General features: G+C 48.2%; 1 protein-coding gene across 1 annotated transcript in view; it reads left to right on the top strand.

Moving 5' to 3' along the window:
* Positions 1-13214, top strand: part of LOC109895285 (teashirt homolog 3-like) — a 38374-nt gene extending 25160 nt beyond the window's left edge. The window contains exon 3 of the mRNA XM_031830756.1: positions 8374-13214. Within this exon, the coding sequence (XP_031686616.1) occupies positions 8374-11762 (3389 nt within the window). The 3' untranslated portion in view covers positions 11763-13214. The remainder of the gene's footprint in view (positions 1-8373) is intronic.
* The last annotated feature ends 402 nt before the right edge of the window (positions 13215-13616 follow it).

Here is a 13616-nt window from a genome sequence, read left to right as displayed (position 1 = left end):
GGCAGTACAGGGAAGGATAGAGCATTGAGAGAGGGGGAGGCAGGGCAGTACAGGGAAGGATAGAGCATTGAGAGAGGGGGAGGCAGGGCAGTACAGGGAAGGATAGAGCATTGAGAGAGGGGGAGGCAGGGCTGTACAGGGAAGGATAGAGCATTGAGAGAGGGGGAGGCAGGGCAGAACAGGGAAGGATAGAGCATTGAGAGAGGGGGGGCAAGGAAGGACGGGACACAGAGAGAGACTCAAGGAGATACCAGAGAGACTCCAGGAGATAATGATGAGAGATGTTGGAAATGATGTTTCCTGCTTGGCCCTGGTTGGATCATTGTGTACACCCCAGCAGTCCCCCAATCCCTCCCTCCACTTCCTCCCCCTGGGAATGGACGACTGTGACCTCTGGTTGCCCTGCGCTTTAGGAATGTGACTGCTCCAAGTGGTGCACATCTGAATAACAAAGGGAGGCTGGCGGACAATTTGCTCGAGATCATCGTCTCTGCTTGATGGTTAGTGTGTGTGCTGTCTATCCGTGGGCCGTTTTGAGACAGTGCTGGAAGGGATGCTGGCGCACAGCTCATAAACCCCCCCCCCCAGCCAAGCCCAGCCCACCCCACGTCTAAATGTCAGGGGGTGATTCCATTGGCCGCCGTCTCATGCAGGGGGCACCAGAGAGAGGCATAGTAATGGATGTTTAGGGAGTCAATTATCATAACCCCCTGGCTAGATAGACTAATATACACAGGCAGTTTGTATGCATATGAAGAGGTCCTATTTTACTGTTTCTGTTTTAATATGTAATCACATCCTCTGTGAACCACTATGCCTGTGCCAGACACGGTCTCTGTCAGACACCGGCGAAGCATTTTGAAATACGTCCATTCTAGTTGCGACTGAGGGGGTGTGTGAGACAGAAAGAGTCATATTTGTTTTGTTTTATTTGGTATTTTATCGAACTAGGCAAGTCAGTTGAGAACAAATTCTTATTTACAATGACGGCCGACTCCAGCCAAACCCGGACGACGCTGGGCCAATTGTGCGCCGGCCCTATGGGACTCCCGATCGCGGCCCGGATGTGACGCGGCCCGGATTCGAACCAGGTAACTGCAGCGACCCCTCTTTGCGCTGAGATGCAGTGTCTTCGACCGCTGCGCCACTCGGGGGCAAATTCCCGCGGATCAACTACTCATCGGCCTATTGAGGGTTATTCATCTTGGTGGTAGATGTGATGGGACGGACAAGACAGAGAAAAACGATTGCTCTAATGATTCGTGCCTCCTCTACTGTTAGCCAGCATTTCACACAGAAACCAGGTCTCTATTAGTCATTCAGGCCAACTGGGAAAATGTTGACCTTGTCTCTGCCTTTGTGAACTTCACAGTAAGACTGTCTCCCAGGGGGAAGTCCGTTCAGAGCTGTGTGGTGTGTCGGAGGACCTGTCTGAACGGGGTCATTTTGAGCCTGTGTGTAATTGTGAGAAACACGGCACTCCGTGTCAATGCTCGACGTGTCTGACAGTCTAGGATTCGCCACCGACTAATTCCTAGGTTTTATGTGGGTTTTAGTTAAGAGTGATAAAGTCACGATACTAATCGTGGTGAGGGAATCCAAAATGAGTACAAAACCCACATAGTAGAGGTTTTGGTCATTAAGGTTGTTTTTATTGGTTCATGGGGAATGCCTCGACTGACACTGCTTTTATTCCGGAACATCTTAGTCAGCGTCTCCCAGCACAATGCTCCTCCACTTGTCTGTGAACACTGAGCAAAGCAAATCAATCAATCAAATTGTATACAGGTGTAGAACTTACCGTGAAATGCTGAATACAACAGGTGTAGAACTTACCGTGAAATGCTGAATACAACAGGTGTAGAACTTACCGTGAAATGCTGAATACAACAGGTGTAGAACTTACCGTGAAATGCTGAATACAACAGGTGTAGAACTTACCGTGAAATGCTGAATACAACAGGTGTAGAACTTACCGTGAAATGCTGAATACAACAGGTGTAGAACTTACCGTGAAATGCTGAATACAACAGGTGTAGAACTTACCGTGAAATGCTGAATACAACAGGTGTAGAACTTACCGTGAAATGCTGAATACAACAGGTGTAGAACCTACCGTGAAATGCTGAATACAACAGGTGTAGAACCTACCGTGAAATGCTGAATACAACAGGTGTAGAACCTACCGTGAAATGCTGAATACAACAGGTGTAGAACTTACCGTGAAATGCTGAATACAACAGGTGTAGAACTTACCGTGAAATGCTTACTCACAGGCCCTTAACCAACCAGTTCAATAAATAGAGTTAAGAAAATATTTACTAAATGAACTAAAGTACTAAAATAAAAGAAAGTAACACAATTAAATGACATAATAATAACGAGGCTTTATACAGGGGGTACCGGTACCGAGTCAATGTGCGGGGGTACAGGTTAGTCGAGGTCATTTGTACATTAAACGGTACCATTTAAGAAAGCAACCTGAACTTAAGGTTTCTTTCATTTCTAGATTTTATTTCTACACCCCCAGCCTCTCATCCCGTCTCCCGACTCTGAGAGCATAGATAGGAAGGGTTTGGGGAGGGGGGGGGGGTCTCCTATTTGTTGAGTTGAGAACGCGTCAGTAGCAATCTGCGCTCGGGCGCTGTGGAGTGTCAAGGCGTGGGGATGGGCTGGGGAAGCACCCTGGCGAAGGGAGGGCCCAGGCATGTAGGCAGGCACCTGGAGCCGGCGGCACGGCGAGGCACTGTGTGTAAATACGCTGTCAGCCGCTCTCCAACTGAGTGGCATGAGCAGCCGATTAGCCGCGCTCGCACCGGTGTTCATGCATAATCTTACAGTTCCACCGTGCTCCCTCCGCCGCCGCTCTTACCTAACCTGTTCTATCTCCCCTAATCCACCCTCACTCAGATATACGCTCACCTCGCCTCATCATCACACAGCCAGGCATTGGCCAGCCCGTCAGCTCAATGTATATGCAATTACAATACGTAGTCCCTAGGTCATTTTCAGGTGCTGTTGATATGTATCCCCATGTCACAGATTCCTTTGCGTTCTCTCTCTCTCTCTCTCTCTCTCTCTCTCTCTCTCTCTCTTACTCTGTCTCTCTCTCTCTCACTCTGTCTCTCTCTGTCGCTCTCTCTCTGTCTCTCTGTCTCTCTCTGTCTCTGTCGCTCTCTCTCTCTGTCTCTCTCTGTCTCTGTCTCTCTCTCTCTCTCTCTCTCTGTCTCTCTCACTCTCTGTCTCTCTGTCTCTCTGTCTCTCTCTGTCTCTGTCGCTCTCTCTCTCTCTCTGTGTCTCTGTCTCTCTCTGTCTCTGTCTCTCTCTCTCTCTCTGTCTCTCTCTCTCTCTCTGTCTCTCTCTCTGCTACATTGTGATTTGAATCCACCTCAATGGGGCCTGGTGGTCTTGGGCTGTACAGAGATGTCTGGGCGGGGTAGGGAGGCTGGTTAAAGTAGCCTTTCCTTTCTGAGGCAGTGTTTACGTGTAGCCTTGGAGACCTGGCTCATTCGTCAGGCGTCTGGGTCGATGGGGCGTCTCTCTACGATCGATGGCACGCCTCCCTCGTCTCCATTCTCCCTTTCTTCAATCCCTTGCTCCGGCCAGCAATTGCCCCTTACCCACCTTCCTGCCACACACACACACACACACACACACACACACACACACACACACACACACACACACACACACACACACACACACACACACACACACACACACACACACACACACACACACACACACACTTGAATACACACTAGATTAGAACGCACACAGCCGCCCAACCAATTTGTCTGTGCATGTCAAATCACAATAATTAAGCATTATTGATCTCAGATTCAATTAACTTCATTAACGCGGATCATGGCAGAGGCGAATGGCGAGGGGGGTGGAGAAAAGGGAGGTATAGGATCTCATCAGAGGGGGATCTGAGGGGAGGAGAGAGGAGGGACAGAGACAGGGTCTGCTGCTATCTCATATTCTCCACTACCACACTGGCAGTGTCAGCTTAAGGCGACTAACCATTCTCCTTCTAATGATCTCATTTAGCAGATAGGCCGACTGCTGTATTGGAGCTACCTACCTCCCATTATGAAGGTGGGGCTTGGTGCTATATTTAACATCGTTCATTACCAAACATCGAGCCCTTCTTCTCCTTTCCACCTTCACCTCGACACAGAAAGGTATTCTCGGGAACCTGCAGGGTTTTTGCTCCTCTTCTCCGTTCTAACCAGGCCAAGTAAATGATATTTGATTGGCTACCGTGATGATTCCTTCCTGCTTGTTCCTTGAAGAAATGCTCCCATGACCCAGCCCTCGGAAAGAGACAGCTAATGAAGTCTCTGTCATCTGATAAAAATCCATCCCGTGGTCTGTCTGAAACTGCCCCTCAAACCAAAGCTGTGAAACTGCGAAAGGCATGTGGCTACAGACCCCCACCCCCCAAACACATACACACACACACACACACACGCAGTGTGTGTCATGCATTCCACAGTTTCACTCCTAAACAGTTCTGTAAACATACTGTAATAGAGAGCCTGTGTGGATGATTTGCCTGCGGAGTGATTATGTAACGATGATGATCTGTATCCTAGCCGCATACTTATTGACTAAAATGAACCCTTAGTGTTTGTATTGACTTGTATACAATAATGTCAACCAGAATTGACCTTTTATGGAAAGAGCTTTTTCAGAATAATTTGCTACCGAGATAGAACAGCAACTGGCCCGAATGTATCAAACGTTAGGCAAGAATTAGAAGAGGGAAGACTGCAACAAAAAAATGGAGTGAAAAATTGGATTCCTGAGGTTTGGTTTTCCCCTTAAACATCCCCAAATGATATACAGTGCATTAATTGACACGATATCAGATGGACGTGACACATAATGGAAATACATTGGGGGCTCAGAGCGGAATTTGTTTGGACATGGAATCCTTTGATACAGATACACGTGTTATTTTGAGAAGTCAACTAATCGCTCTGGGTTCTGTGGTCCCAATCCCAAAAGCACACATCTTTCCCCCCCATTTCAAAGAGCCATTCTCAATGGGTCTTCTCTCTTAATATCCCACCGCAAATGAGATCAAACTCTCTTCCTCCCCGCTGCCAGTTAATTCAGAGGTTATTTTCACTTGCTCTCCCTTTTTTCTTGCCATCCCGTTTTTCTAATTAAAAGAGCACCTGCGTGGCGGAGAGCGGCTTGGCCATGCCTGCGCCAGGGCTGAAAGCTCAGTATTGGAACACACATCCACGGTCACTTTAGGGGCCCTGTGGCCTGGCGCCGGTCCCGAGGCCTGTGAGATGCTCCCTGTGTGGCCTCAGGTTTGAGGTCATTCCAAGGCCTCCCTCCTTCCTCTCTGCCTGTCTTCCCTCCTACCTACCACATCTATTCCGGTCTTTCTCTCTCGCTCTCTCCACTCTCTTTGCCTGAGGCTAAAAGCTGATGTTTAAGTAGGTGTTTTGTGCTGAATGTGTTGCCTCACATTCCATCTCCATATGCCTTTAATGCAAGACACACATAGACACATGTAAATAACGGAATCATTCACACAAATGCCTCCCTTTCTCTTTCAGTATCTCTTTCATTGTCTTCGTACGCACGCACGCACCCACACACACACACACGCATGCACACGCACGCACCCACGCACGCACACACACACACGCACACACGCACCCACACACCCTCGCACGCACGCACCCACCCACCCACACACCCACACACACACGCAATGTTGGTTTTTGTTCTGTCATATTCAGGTCAAGGTTAGTGTTTTGGCTGGTTTGTTCACACTTGAGAGGGAGGTAGGAGGTTCAGTAGGAAAATGACTTGGCATTGGCACAGAGAGAGGCATATTACTTTGGCCTCTCGCTGTGTTTTCAGTTGCACATTTTAATGACATTAAAATCAGTGTTGCAATGATGTTTTAGGTGAACTATACGTTTATATTTAGTGCGGTAGCAAAGGTTGCACTGCAGATTTATTGGCTTCGGTGTCAAAATGACCCTCCCCCATACCTTCCTTTCTCCGTGGGTGTTTTAATTACATTTAACAGCTTTATGTCTGGGTTGTATTTTGAGGAAGGAGATTTCACATGGGTGTTTGGCCTCGATGTGTATGCTGTTCTGACTGCTTCCTGAGCAAAGGCATTCTTCTCTTAAACAGCTGTCGTTTTGGCTGATTCAGAACAGATGGCAGTGTGTGCGTGTGCGTGTGTGTGTGTGTGTGTGTGTGCATGGCCTGATCAGGGTTGCCTGTTGAGTTGTGTGTGGTATTGGATTACATGTTAAGATGTCCCATATTTTGCTGCTCAGTATTCCAATTGTGCTTTTCTGAGCATCACTGCATCTGTTCACAAAATGGCAGATGTCCATTATGCATCTAAATGTAAACGTTTCTACGGGCTACTCCGGGGCTCCCGAATGGCGCAGCGGTCTAAAGCACTGCATCTCATTGCTACAGGAGTCACTACAGACACGGGTTCAATTCCAGGCTGTATCACAACCGGCTGTGATTGAGAGTCCCATAGGGCGGTGCACAATTAGCCCAGCGTCGTTAGGGTTTGGTCGGGGTAGGCTGTCAATGTAAATAAGAATTTGTTCTTAACTGACCTGCCTGGGTAAATATATTTTTAATACAATAATAGTGTAATCCCTAAGATTTATGTGACAAGTCGTAGACATTCTTCCGAAATGTTGGAACATTTGAAGTAGAAATGCTACCAAAATAATTGTCTGTAAGAATACATTTCCTTCTGGCTCAGTAGTTGTTTCACCAATGTATTATGATGTATACATCCTGTACACTAGCACACACGAGGTAACCGATTCCTACGGACGACTGCCCGGAGGCACAGCGTTTCTACTGCGGCGCAACGCCTGGGAGCTGCTGCGTGTTTCAGTGCATCTGTTTATCCCACAGCACCACACTGCCAAAGGCAACAGAATGAGCCTCCTGACAATGACAGAGACCCCCCCCCCCCCCCCCCCCCTGCGTCTGGGCTGATGCCGTGTGCTCACACCTTCAGTACCGCTCCGAGATAGAAGTCAGCAGTAACACTACTGGAGCGTGTTGTGTGACATGGCGGGCAGGTTCTGGAGGTAGCTACCCAAATGTCACCAGATGGAACTGTACCTTTTGAAGAGGCTGTGGCTTTCTCCCACAAAGCTCGTATACTTTTTAGTTCAAAAAACGTCCATTCTTTTAAGTGATTGCTTTTTGTTTGTTAGTCGCTATAGTGTCCCCTTATTGAAGCGTGATTTATAGGTTTCTTATAGATAATGCTCTGACTGTTGAGAGCATTCATATTCAAGTGACCTTTAGCAGTTGTTAGTGTGTGCACTGGGACACCATGGTCAGTGTCATTCTTGCCTTTAGTTTACATACCTGGACAATGAATGATGCACAGCTAGGAATCAGGAACGGTCAGGAATGTACGGAATTATCCCAATGTCCTGTCTATCATCTAAACTGTTCTCAGACAGCCTCCAATCACCAAATAACACATATGTGTCTGCACAATGATAGGAAGGGCTTTTTTTATTGATTTTTATTTGTATCTTTCCATCTCACTGCAATCCACATTTTATTGTTTTAAACAGGAGAGATTTGAATATAAATTGAAAGTATACTCTCCGGGCTAAACTGTAAATAATAACTCAACTTTCTCATCTGTTGCAATTGAAGTAAATGTGTTTTGCTCGGAGAGATTTGGCTTTGGAAACGTACATACGCTCATTTTTATTTACAAGTAGGCGAGCCCGTGCCGTGTAATGAGTGAAAATGCATGCTTAAATGGCGAGCGGGTCTGTTAAGAAATGCATTAGAGGCTGAAGAAGAAGCGTCAGACATATTAATTGACAGACAGGAACTGCTGTCTCGGAGGTTGATACAAGTCATTTATTACTTCAGAAACGAATGCCACCTCCAGAATGTGCTTCATTAATTTCAAATTTGGTTTTAATTTCAAGCTGTTGCCCCTTGAGAAGAATAAGGTGGCAAGTTGTGTTTGAAGAGCCATTTCCTTTCCCTCTTCTCTCTCTGTCTGTCTCAGTCTCTGCAGTAAAGAACAAAGGGGGTGGGAGAGAGGGAGGGAGGGAGGGAGGTTGGGACTTTACTCCATTTGGAAAACAATGTAAATGCAATGGGGAAGTTGAAATGGAATTACAGCAACTGTCGATGATATGAAGTGGTCTCGTCTATGATTGCTTTGCTTTTCTGATATGGGAAGAACATTCCAGTACTTCTATCAGCTTTCTGATATGCAAGGCATCGCAAGAATGCCAAATTGGAGATCTTCATCATTAGACATGGTGTGCTGTGGTAATAACAATCCTCTCTCTGTTTCTCTCTCTGTTTCCTCAGCGTATGCCCCTGAGGATGAGAAGGAGGCTGCCCTGCTCGATGAGGACCTGGAGGGGGAGGACTCTGCCGGGGAGGAGGAGCCTGCGGTGAAGTACATGTGCCAAGACAAGGACTTCCTTTTCAATGACCGGCCTGGTTTCCACGACTCCCCCGTGGCCGACTTCTCCGGCCATGAGTTGGACAATGAGTCTCACCTGAGTGAGTCCAGTGACCGCATGTCAGACTTTGAGAGTGCCTCCCTCAGAAATGAGGAGGAGGTCGCGAAGGTGCCACTAACTCCCTTGTCGCCATCTTCCTCTGTCACGATGGCCACCAGCACAGCTGTAGCCACGGAGGACGGCGCCACCACCGGGCCAGACAGCCTGGAGCAGATGAAGGCCATCTACACCAGCTTCCTGACCAACTCTTACTGGTCGTCTCTGAACCTCAACCTCACCCAGCCGCCAGCGGTGGAGAAACCTCCACGCAGCCACAGCAGCAGCAGCAGTAGCAGTAGCAGCAGTTGTGGCAGCAATGGCAATGGTTACGACTGGCACCAGTCAGCCGTGGCCAAGACCCTCCAGCATGTCTCTCAGAACCAGAACCGGCTCAACCACCCTGCAGTGGAGCAAAACAACCTGTTCAGCACCGTGCAGCTCTACCGTCAGAGCACGAAGCTCTACGGCTCCATCTTCACAGGTGCCAGTAAGTTCCGCTGCAAGGACTGCAGTGCTGCCTACGACACGCTGGTGGGGCTGACTGTACACATGAATGAGACAGGCCACTACCGCGATGACAACCACGAGACAGACAGCGACGGCACCAAGCGCTGGTCCAAGCCACGTAAACGATCCCTCCTGGAGATGGAAGGGAAAGAAGATGCTCAGAAGGTCCTGAAGTGTATGTACTGTGGACATTCCTTTGAGTCTCTGCAGGATCTCAGTGTCCACATGATTAAGACAAAACACTACCAGAAAGTGCCTCTGAAGGAGCCAGTGACTCCTGTGGCAGCCAAGATCATCTCCTCCGCCCGGAAGAGAGCCCCCATTGAGCTCGACATCCCCAGCTCCCCAGACTCCAATGGGTGCACCCCCAAACCCTCCCTAAATGACCCTTATGACGCCCTCCAGAAGGCATCCAACCCCTACATCACCCCAAACAACCGTTACGGACACCAGAATGGAGCCAGTTATGCATGGCAGTTCGAGTCCAGGAAGTCCCAGATCCTGAAATGCATGGAATGTGGCAGCTCCCACGACACACTTCAGGAGCTAACAGCACACATGATGGTGACCGGTCACTTCATCAAGGTCACAAACTCTGCCATTAAGAAAGGCAAGCCCATCATGGAGTCTCCCCCAACACCCATCCCCATCATCTCTGCTGGTGAGGAGAAATTCCAGTCTGTGCCACTGGCAGCCACAGCATTCTCCCCACCTCCTCCACCCATACCTCCTCCCTCTAGTGTTTCCCCTGCCATGGCTGTGGAGATTAAGAAGGAGGAGAAGGAAGAGGAATGTATGAAGGAAACCACTAACAGCAGCAAAGACAAGAAGACCGGAGATGACGAGACAGAGGAGAAATTCGATATCTCCTCCAAATACTCTTACTTAACAGAGGAGGATCTAGAGGAGAGCCCTAAGGGAGGGTTTGACATCCTGAAGTCCTTGGAGAACACAGTGACATCAGCCATCAACAAAGCACAGAACGGTGCTCCCAGCTGGGGGGGTTACCCCAGCATCCATGCTGCATACCAGCTCCCAAACATCATGAAGCTTTCACTGGCCAACTCAGGGAAGAGCTCAGCCCTGAAGTACATGTTCCCTGGAGGAGAGACCCTTTTCCAAAATGCCAAAAACCAACCTCTGATCTCCCCGCCCAGCCGCCAGACCTCTCCTCTCCCCAAAAACAACTTCCACGCCATGGAGGAGCTGGTGAAGAAGGTGACTGAGAAAGTAGCCAAGGTGGAGGAGAAGATGCGGGAGCCCAGTGTAAGGGCGTCCCCAATGAGACAAGCCACACCCTCCCCCTGCAGCAGCGAGGCCGGGGAGTCAGCCAGAGGGGAGTCCCCTAAAGGGAGGAGAGGGTCTAAAACCCCCGAGAGCATCGGAGGAGGCAGCCACAAAGACTGTAACGGTGACGCCAATATGAAGGAGTCGCTGGAGAATGGAATGGAGTCTGCTGTCAAATCCCCCATCTCTGCCTTGTGTGGCGGCACAGCCATTATTACAGACCACCCGCCAGAGCAGCCCTTCGTCAATCCTCTAAGTGCGCTTCAGTCCGTGATGAACGTCCACCTGGGTAAGGCGGCCAAGCCTGCTCTGCCGTCCCTGGACCCCATGAGCATGCTCTTCAAGATGAGCAACAGCCTGGCAGAGAAGGCCGCGGTCGCCGCTTCCACCCCAGCTCAGACCAAAAAAAACAACGAGCACTTAGACCGCTACTTCTACCACGTCAACAACGACCAGCCAATAGACCTGACGAAAGGCAAGAATGAAAAGAGTAGCTCCCTGGGTTCGGCTGCCCTGTCGTCATCCACATCAACACCCTCCTCTGTCTCCCCCTCCTCCACAGCCACCATGGCCAAGGCCTCGTCCGCTGTGGCCTCGTTCATGTCCAACTCCCCGCTGCGTGAGAACGCCCTGTCTGACATATCAGACATGCTGAGAAACCTCACAGAGAGTCAAGCCTCCAAGTCCTCCACGCCCACCAGCCTGTCGGAAAGGTCTGACCTCGAGGGTTCCACTCAAGAGGAGCTAGAGGAGATCTCTCCAGCCCAGAAACGCAAGGGCCGGCAGTCCAACTGGAACCCCCAGCACCTGCTGATCCTACAGGCCCAGTTTACTGCCAGCCTCCGGCAGACTGGCGATGGGAAGTTCGTGATGTCAGACCTGAGCCCCCAGGAGAGGATGCACATCTCCCGTTTCACAGGCCTCTCCATGACGACCATCAGCCACTGGCTGGCCAACGTCAAGTACCAGCTGCGGAGAACCGGAGGGACGAAGTTCTTAAAGAACCTGGACTCAGGCCACCCAGTGTTCTTCTGCAGCGACTGTGCTTCTCAGATCCGTTCCCCCTCCACCTACGTCAGCCACTTGGAGTCTCACCTGGGCTTCAGACTCCGAGACCTGGCCAAACTGTCTGGAGAGCAGCTTGTCAGCCAGATCTCACGTCACGCCAAAAGCCTGTCCGAAAAACTGCTCTCCAACCACTCCCACTCCAACCCTCACTCCCACGCCCACTCCCCGTCTCCCTCCCCTGACGAGGACGGCAGCAGCACCTCGTATCAGTGCACGCTCTGCAACCGGACTTTTGCAAGCAAGCACGCAGTCAAGCTCCACCTGAGCAAGACCCATGGGAAATCCCCAGAGGACCACCTTATGTATGTGTGTGAGCTTGAGAAACAGTAGCACTAAGCTGTGGACATGCTGCACTCTCTCTCTCTCTCTCTCTCTCTCTCTCTCTCGTTCTCTCTTGGTCTATCTTTAGCCTTTCACAGACATTTCTTTCAAAAAAAAGGACTAAAAACTATTAAGTGATGAAACTGCACAAAGATGCCGTGGAACTACTGTTTAGTTTCGGCACATGGTTTCTGATTTTCTGTAAAAGGGAGACTCACTCTGGCCCAAGAAGCTTTTGTTTGTTTATGCTCTCCTTTTTATGAAAAGACGGTCATTTTCTAAATGTGCAGTGTTGAAGAAAGAGGTGCTGTTGTCACTGATAAAACAAATGAAGGTTGAACAATATTTTAAAATGAAGTGGTATGTATTTGAAAGTTGTGTAAATTGGATTTGATTTCTTTATATTCTGGCATCCTTTGAGATGCGATAAGCTGCATGCATAAATGAAACAGTTTAGTTGAACATTTGGTTAACTAAATCTGGTGCACTTTTCCTTTCTCTCTCTCTTTCCCTCTCTTTTTGTTAATGTGATCTTTATGTGCTGGTGTCAGCATCTGAAATTTAACCCTCTGAGTACGGCCAAGCACTTCTACCCGAATGATCCCAAAACCCTTCTCAAAACAAACTATTTTAGATTGGAATTGACCAAGCTATTGTGTGGTTTGTAAGCTGCACAATGAAAGCACCACATGTCCCTGTCCAACAACCAATCTCTAAAGATGCATCGTATGTGATGCAAAATCTCAATCTGGAGTCGTTTACTTTGTTTAAATCAGGGACCTTTATGAATTCAGGTCTGTGTAAAAATGTATCTAAAAACATATATACTAATTCCTGTCTAAATTATGCATCATTTTTATATTTTTTATTTAAGAGGAGTATGACTATCTACTGGTGCACAATATATGAAGACATTAATGAAATTGTTTTGCACAATAGTTTTGTAAAATATGTTATTTAATCCAATGATATGAAAATAAGAGGAACAAAATGACCCAGAACTCTTTTATTTCCACCTCGTGCTCAAAGGGTTAAACCTCTAGTACAAGACAGTACATGTGCCGGTATTTGAACGTTAAAAAGACAAAAGGTTGTACAACAGATGTTACTTTATGAAGTAATGGAGAATTCAACACGTTTTATTTATAAGCACTCTTGGTTGTCGTTTCATATCGTGAGGATGTCTTTGGATTGGTATTTCTTTCTTTTTTTTTCTCTGTCTAATTACTCTCCCACAATTCCGCACTGCAGCGTTATCTTTTGGGGATATGAAAGGTAACCATAGTTACCTCACCTCTGATTGACAGTTCTGCTCCATTTTTTTGGCAGTTCATTTGCTGAAGTAACTGACAGCTGCCAGTGTAAGGATATCTTAAGTGTAAAATATTGGCATGTAAACAGCACAGACACTGTTATGCATTCTGTGCCGTGTTTTTTGTTGTTGTTGTTGTTGTTGTTGACAATGAAGCACCCATTATATGACTTCATATAACCTTTTTTTCTACAGCAGCATTAAAAGGAAACCGTTTTTTTTTTTTGGCAATAAGACTGTGTGTCGTGGCTCACGATTATGTAGGTGCTGTGCGTTTTCTAATGAGCACATTAAACTGAAAATTGTTTCTGGCCGGTGATGAGTTCCAGACGAGTTTACAGTGAGTGGCAGGGCCCTGCAGAAGATGAAAGCTGTCACACCATCATCCTGTGTGTCTCCACAAAGCCCTGCCTGGAACAGGAATAGCCTATGGGCCATATCAGGGGCCACTACGGGGAGCCTCAGAGACAGACACCACCCAAGCACTATAGCGGTGGCACCAGTATCACATGTCCATCAAGTGTGCGTATCAGCCATACGTGTTCCTTTCT

Source organism: Oncorhynchus kisutch, linkage group LG8 (genome assembly GCF_002021735.2).
Source record: "Oncorhynchus kisutch isolate 150728-3 linkage group LG8, Okis_V2, whole genome shotgun sequence".
Lineage (NCBI taxonomy): Eukaryota > Metazoa > Chordata > Actinopteri > Salmoniformes > Salmonidae > Oncorhynchus > Oncorhynchus kisutch.
Note: the sequence above shows the minus strand (reverse complement) of the source record. Positions and strands in the feature narration are given on the sequence as shown.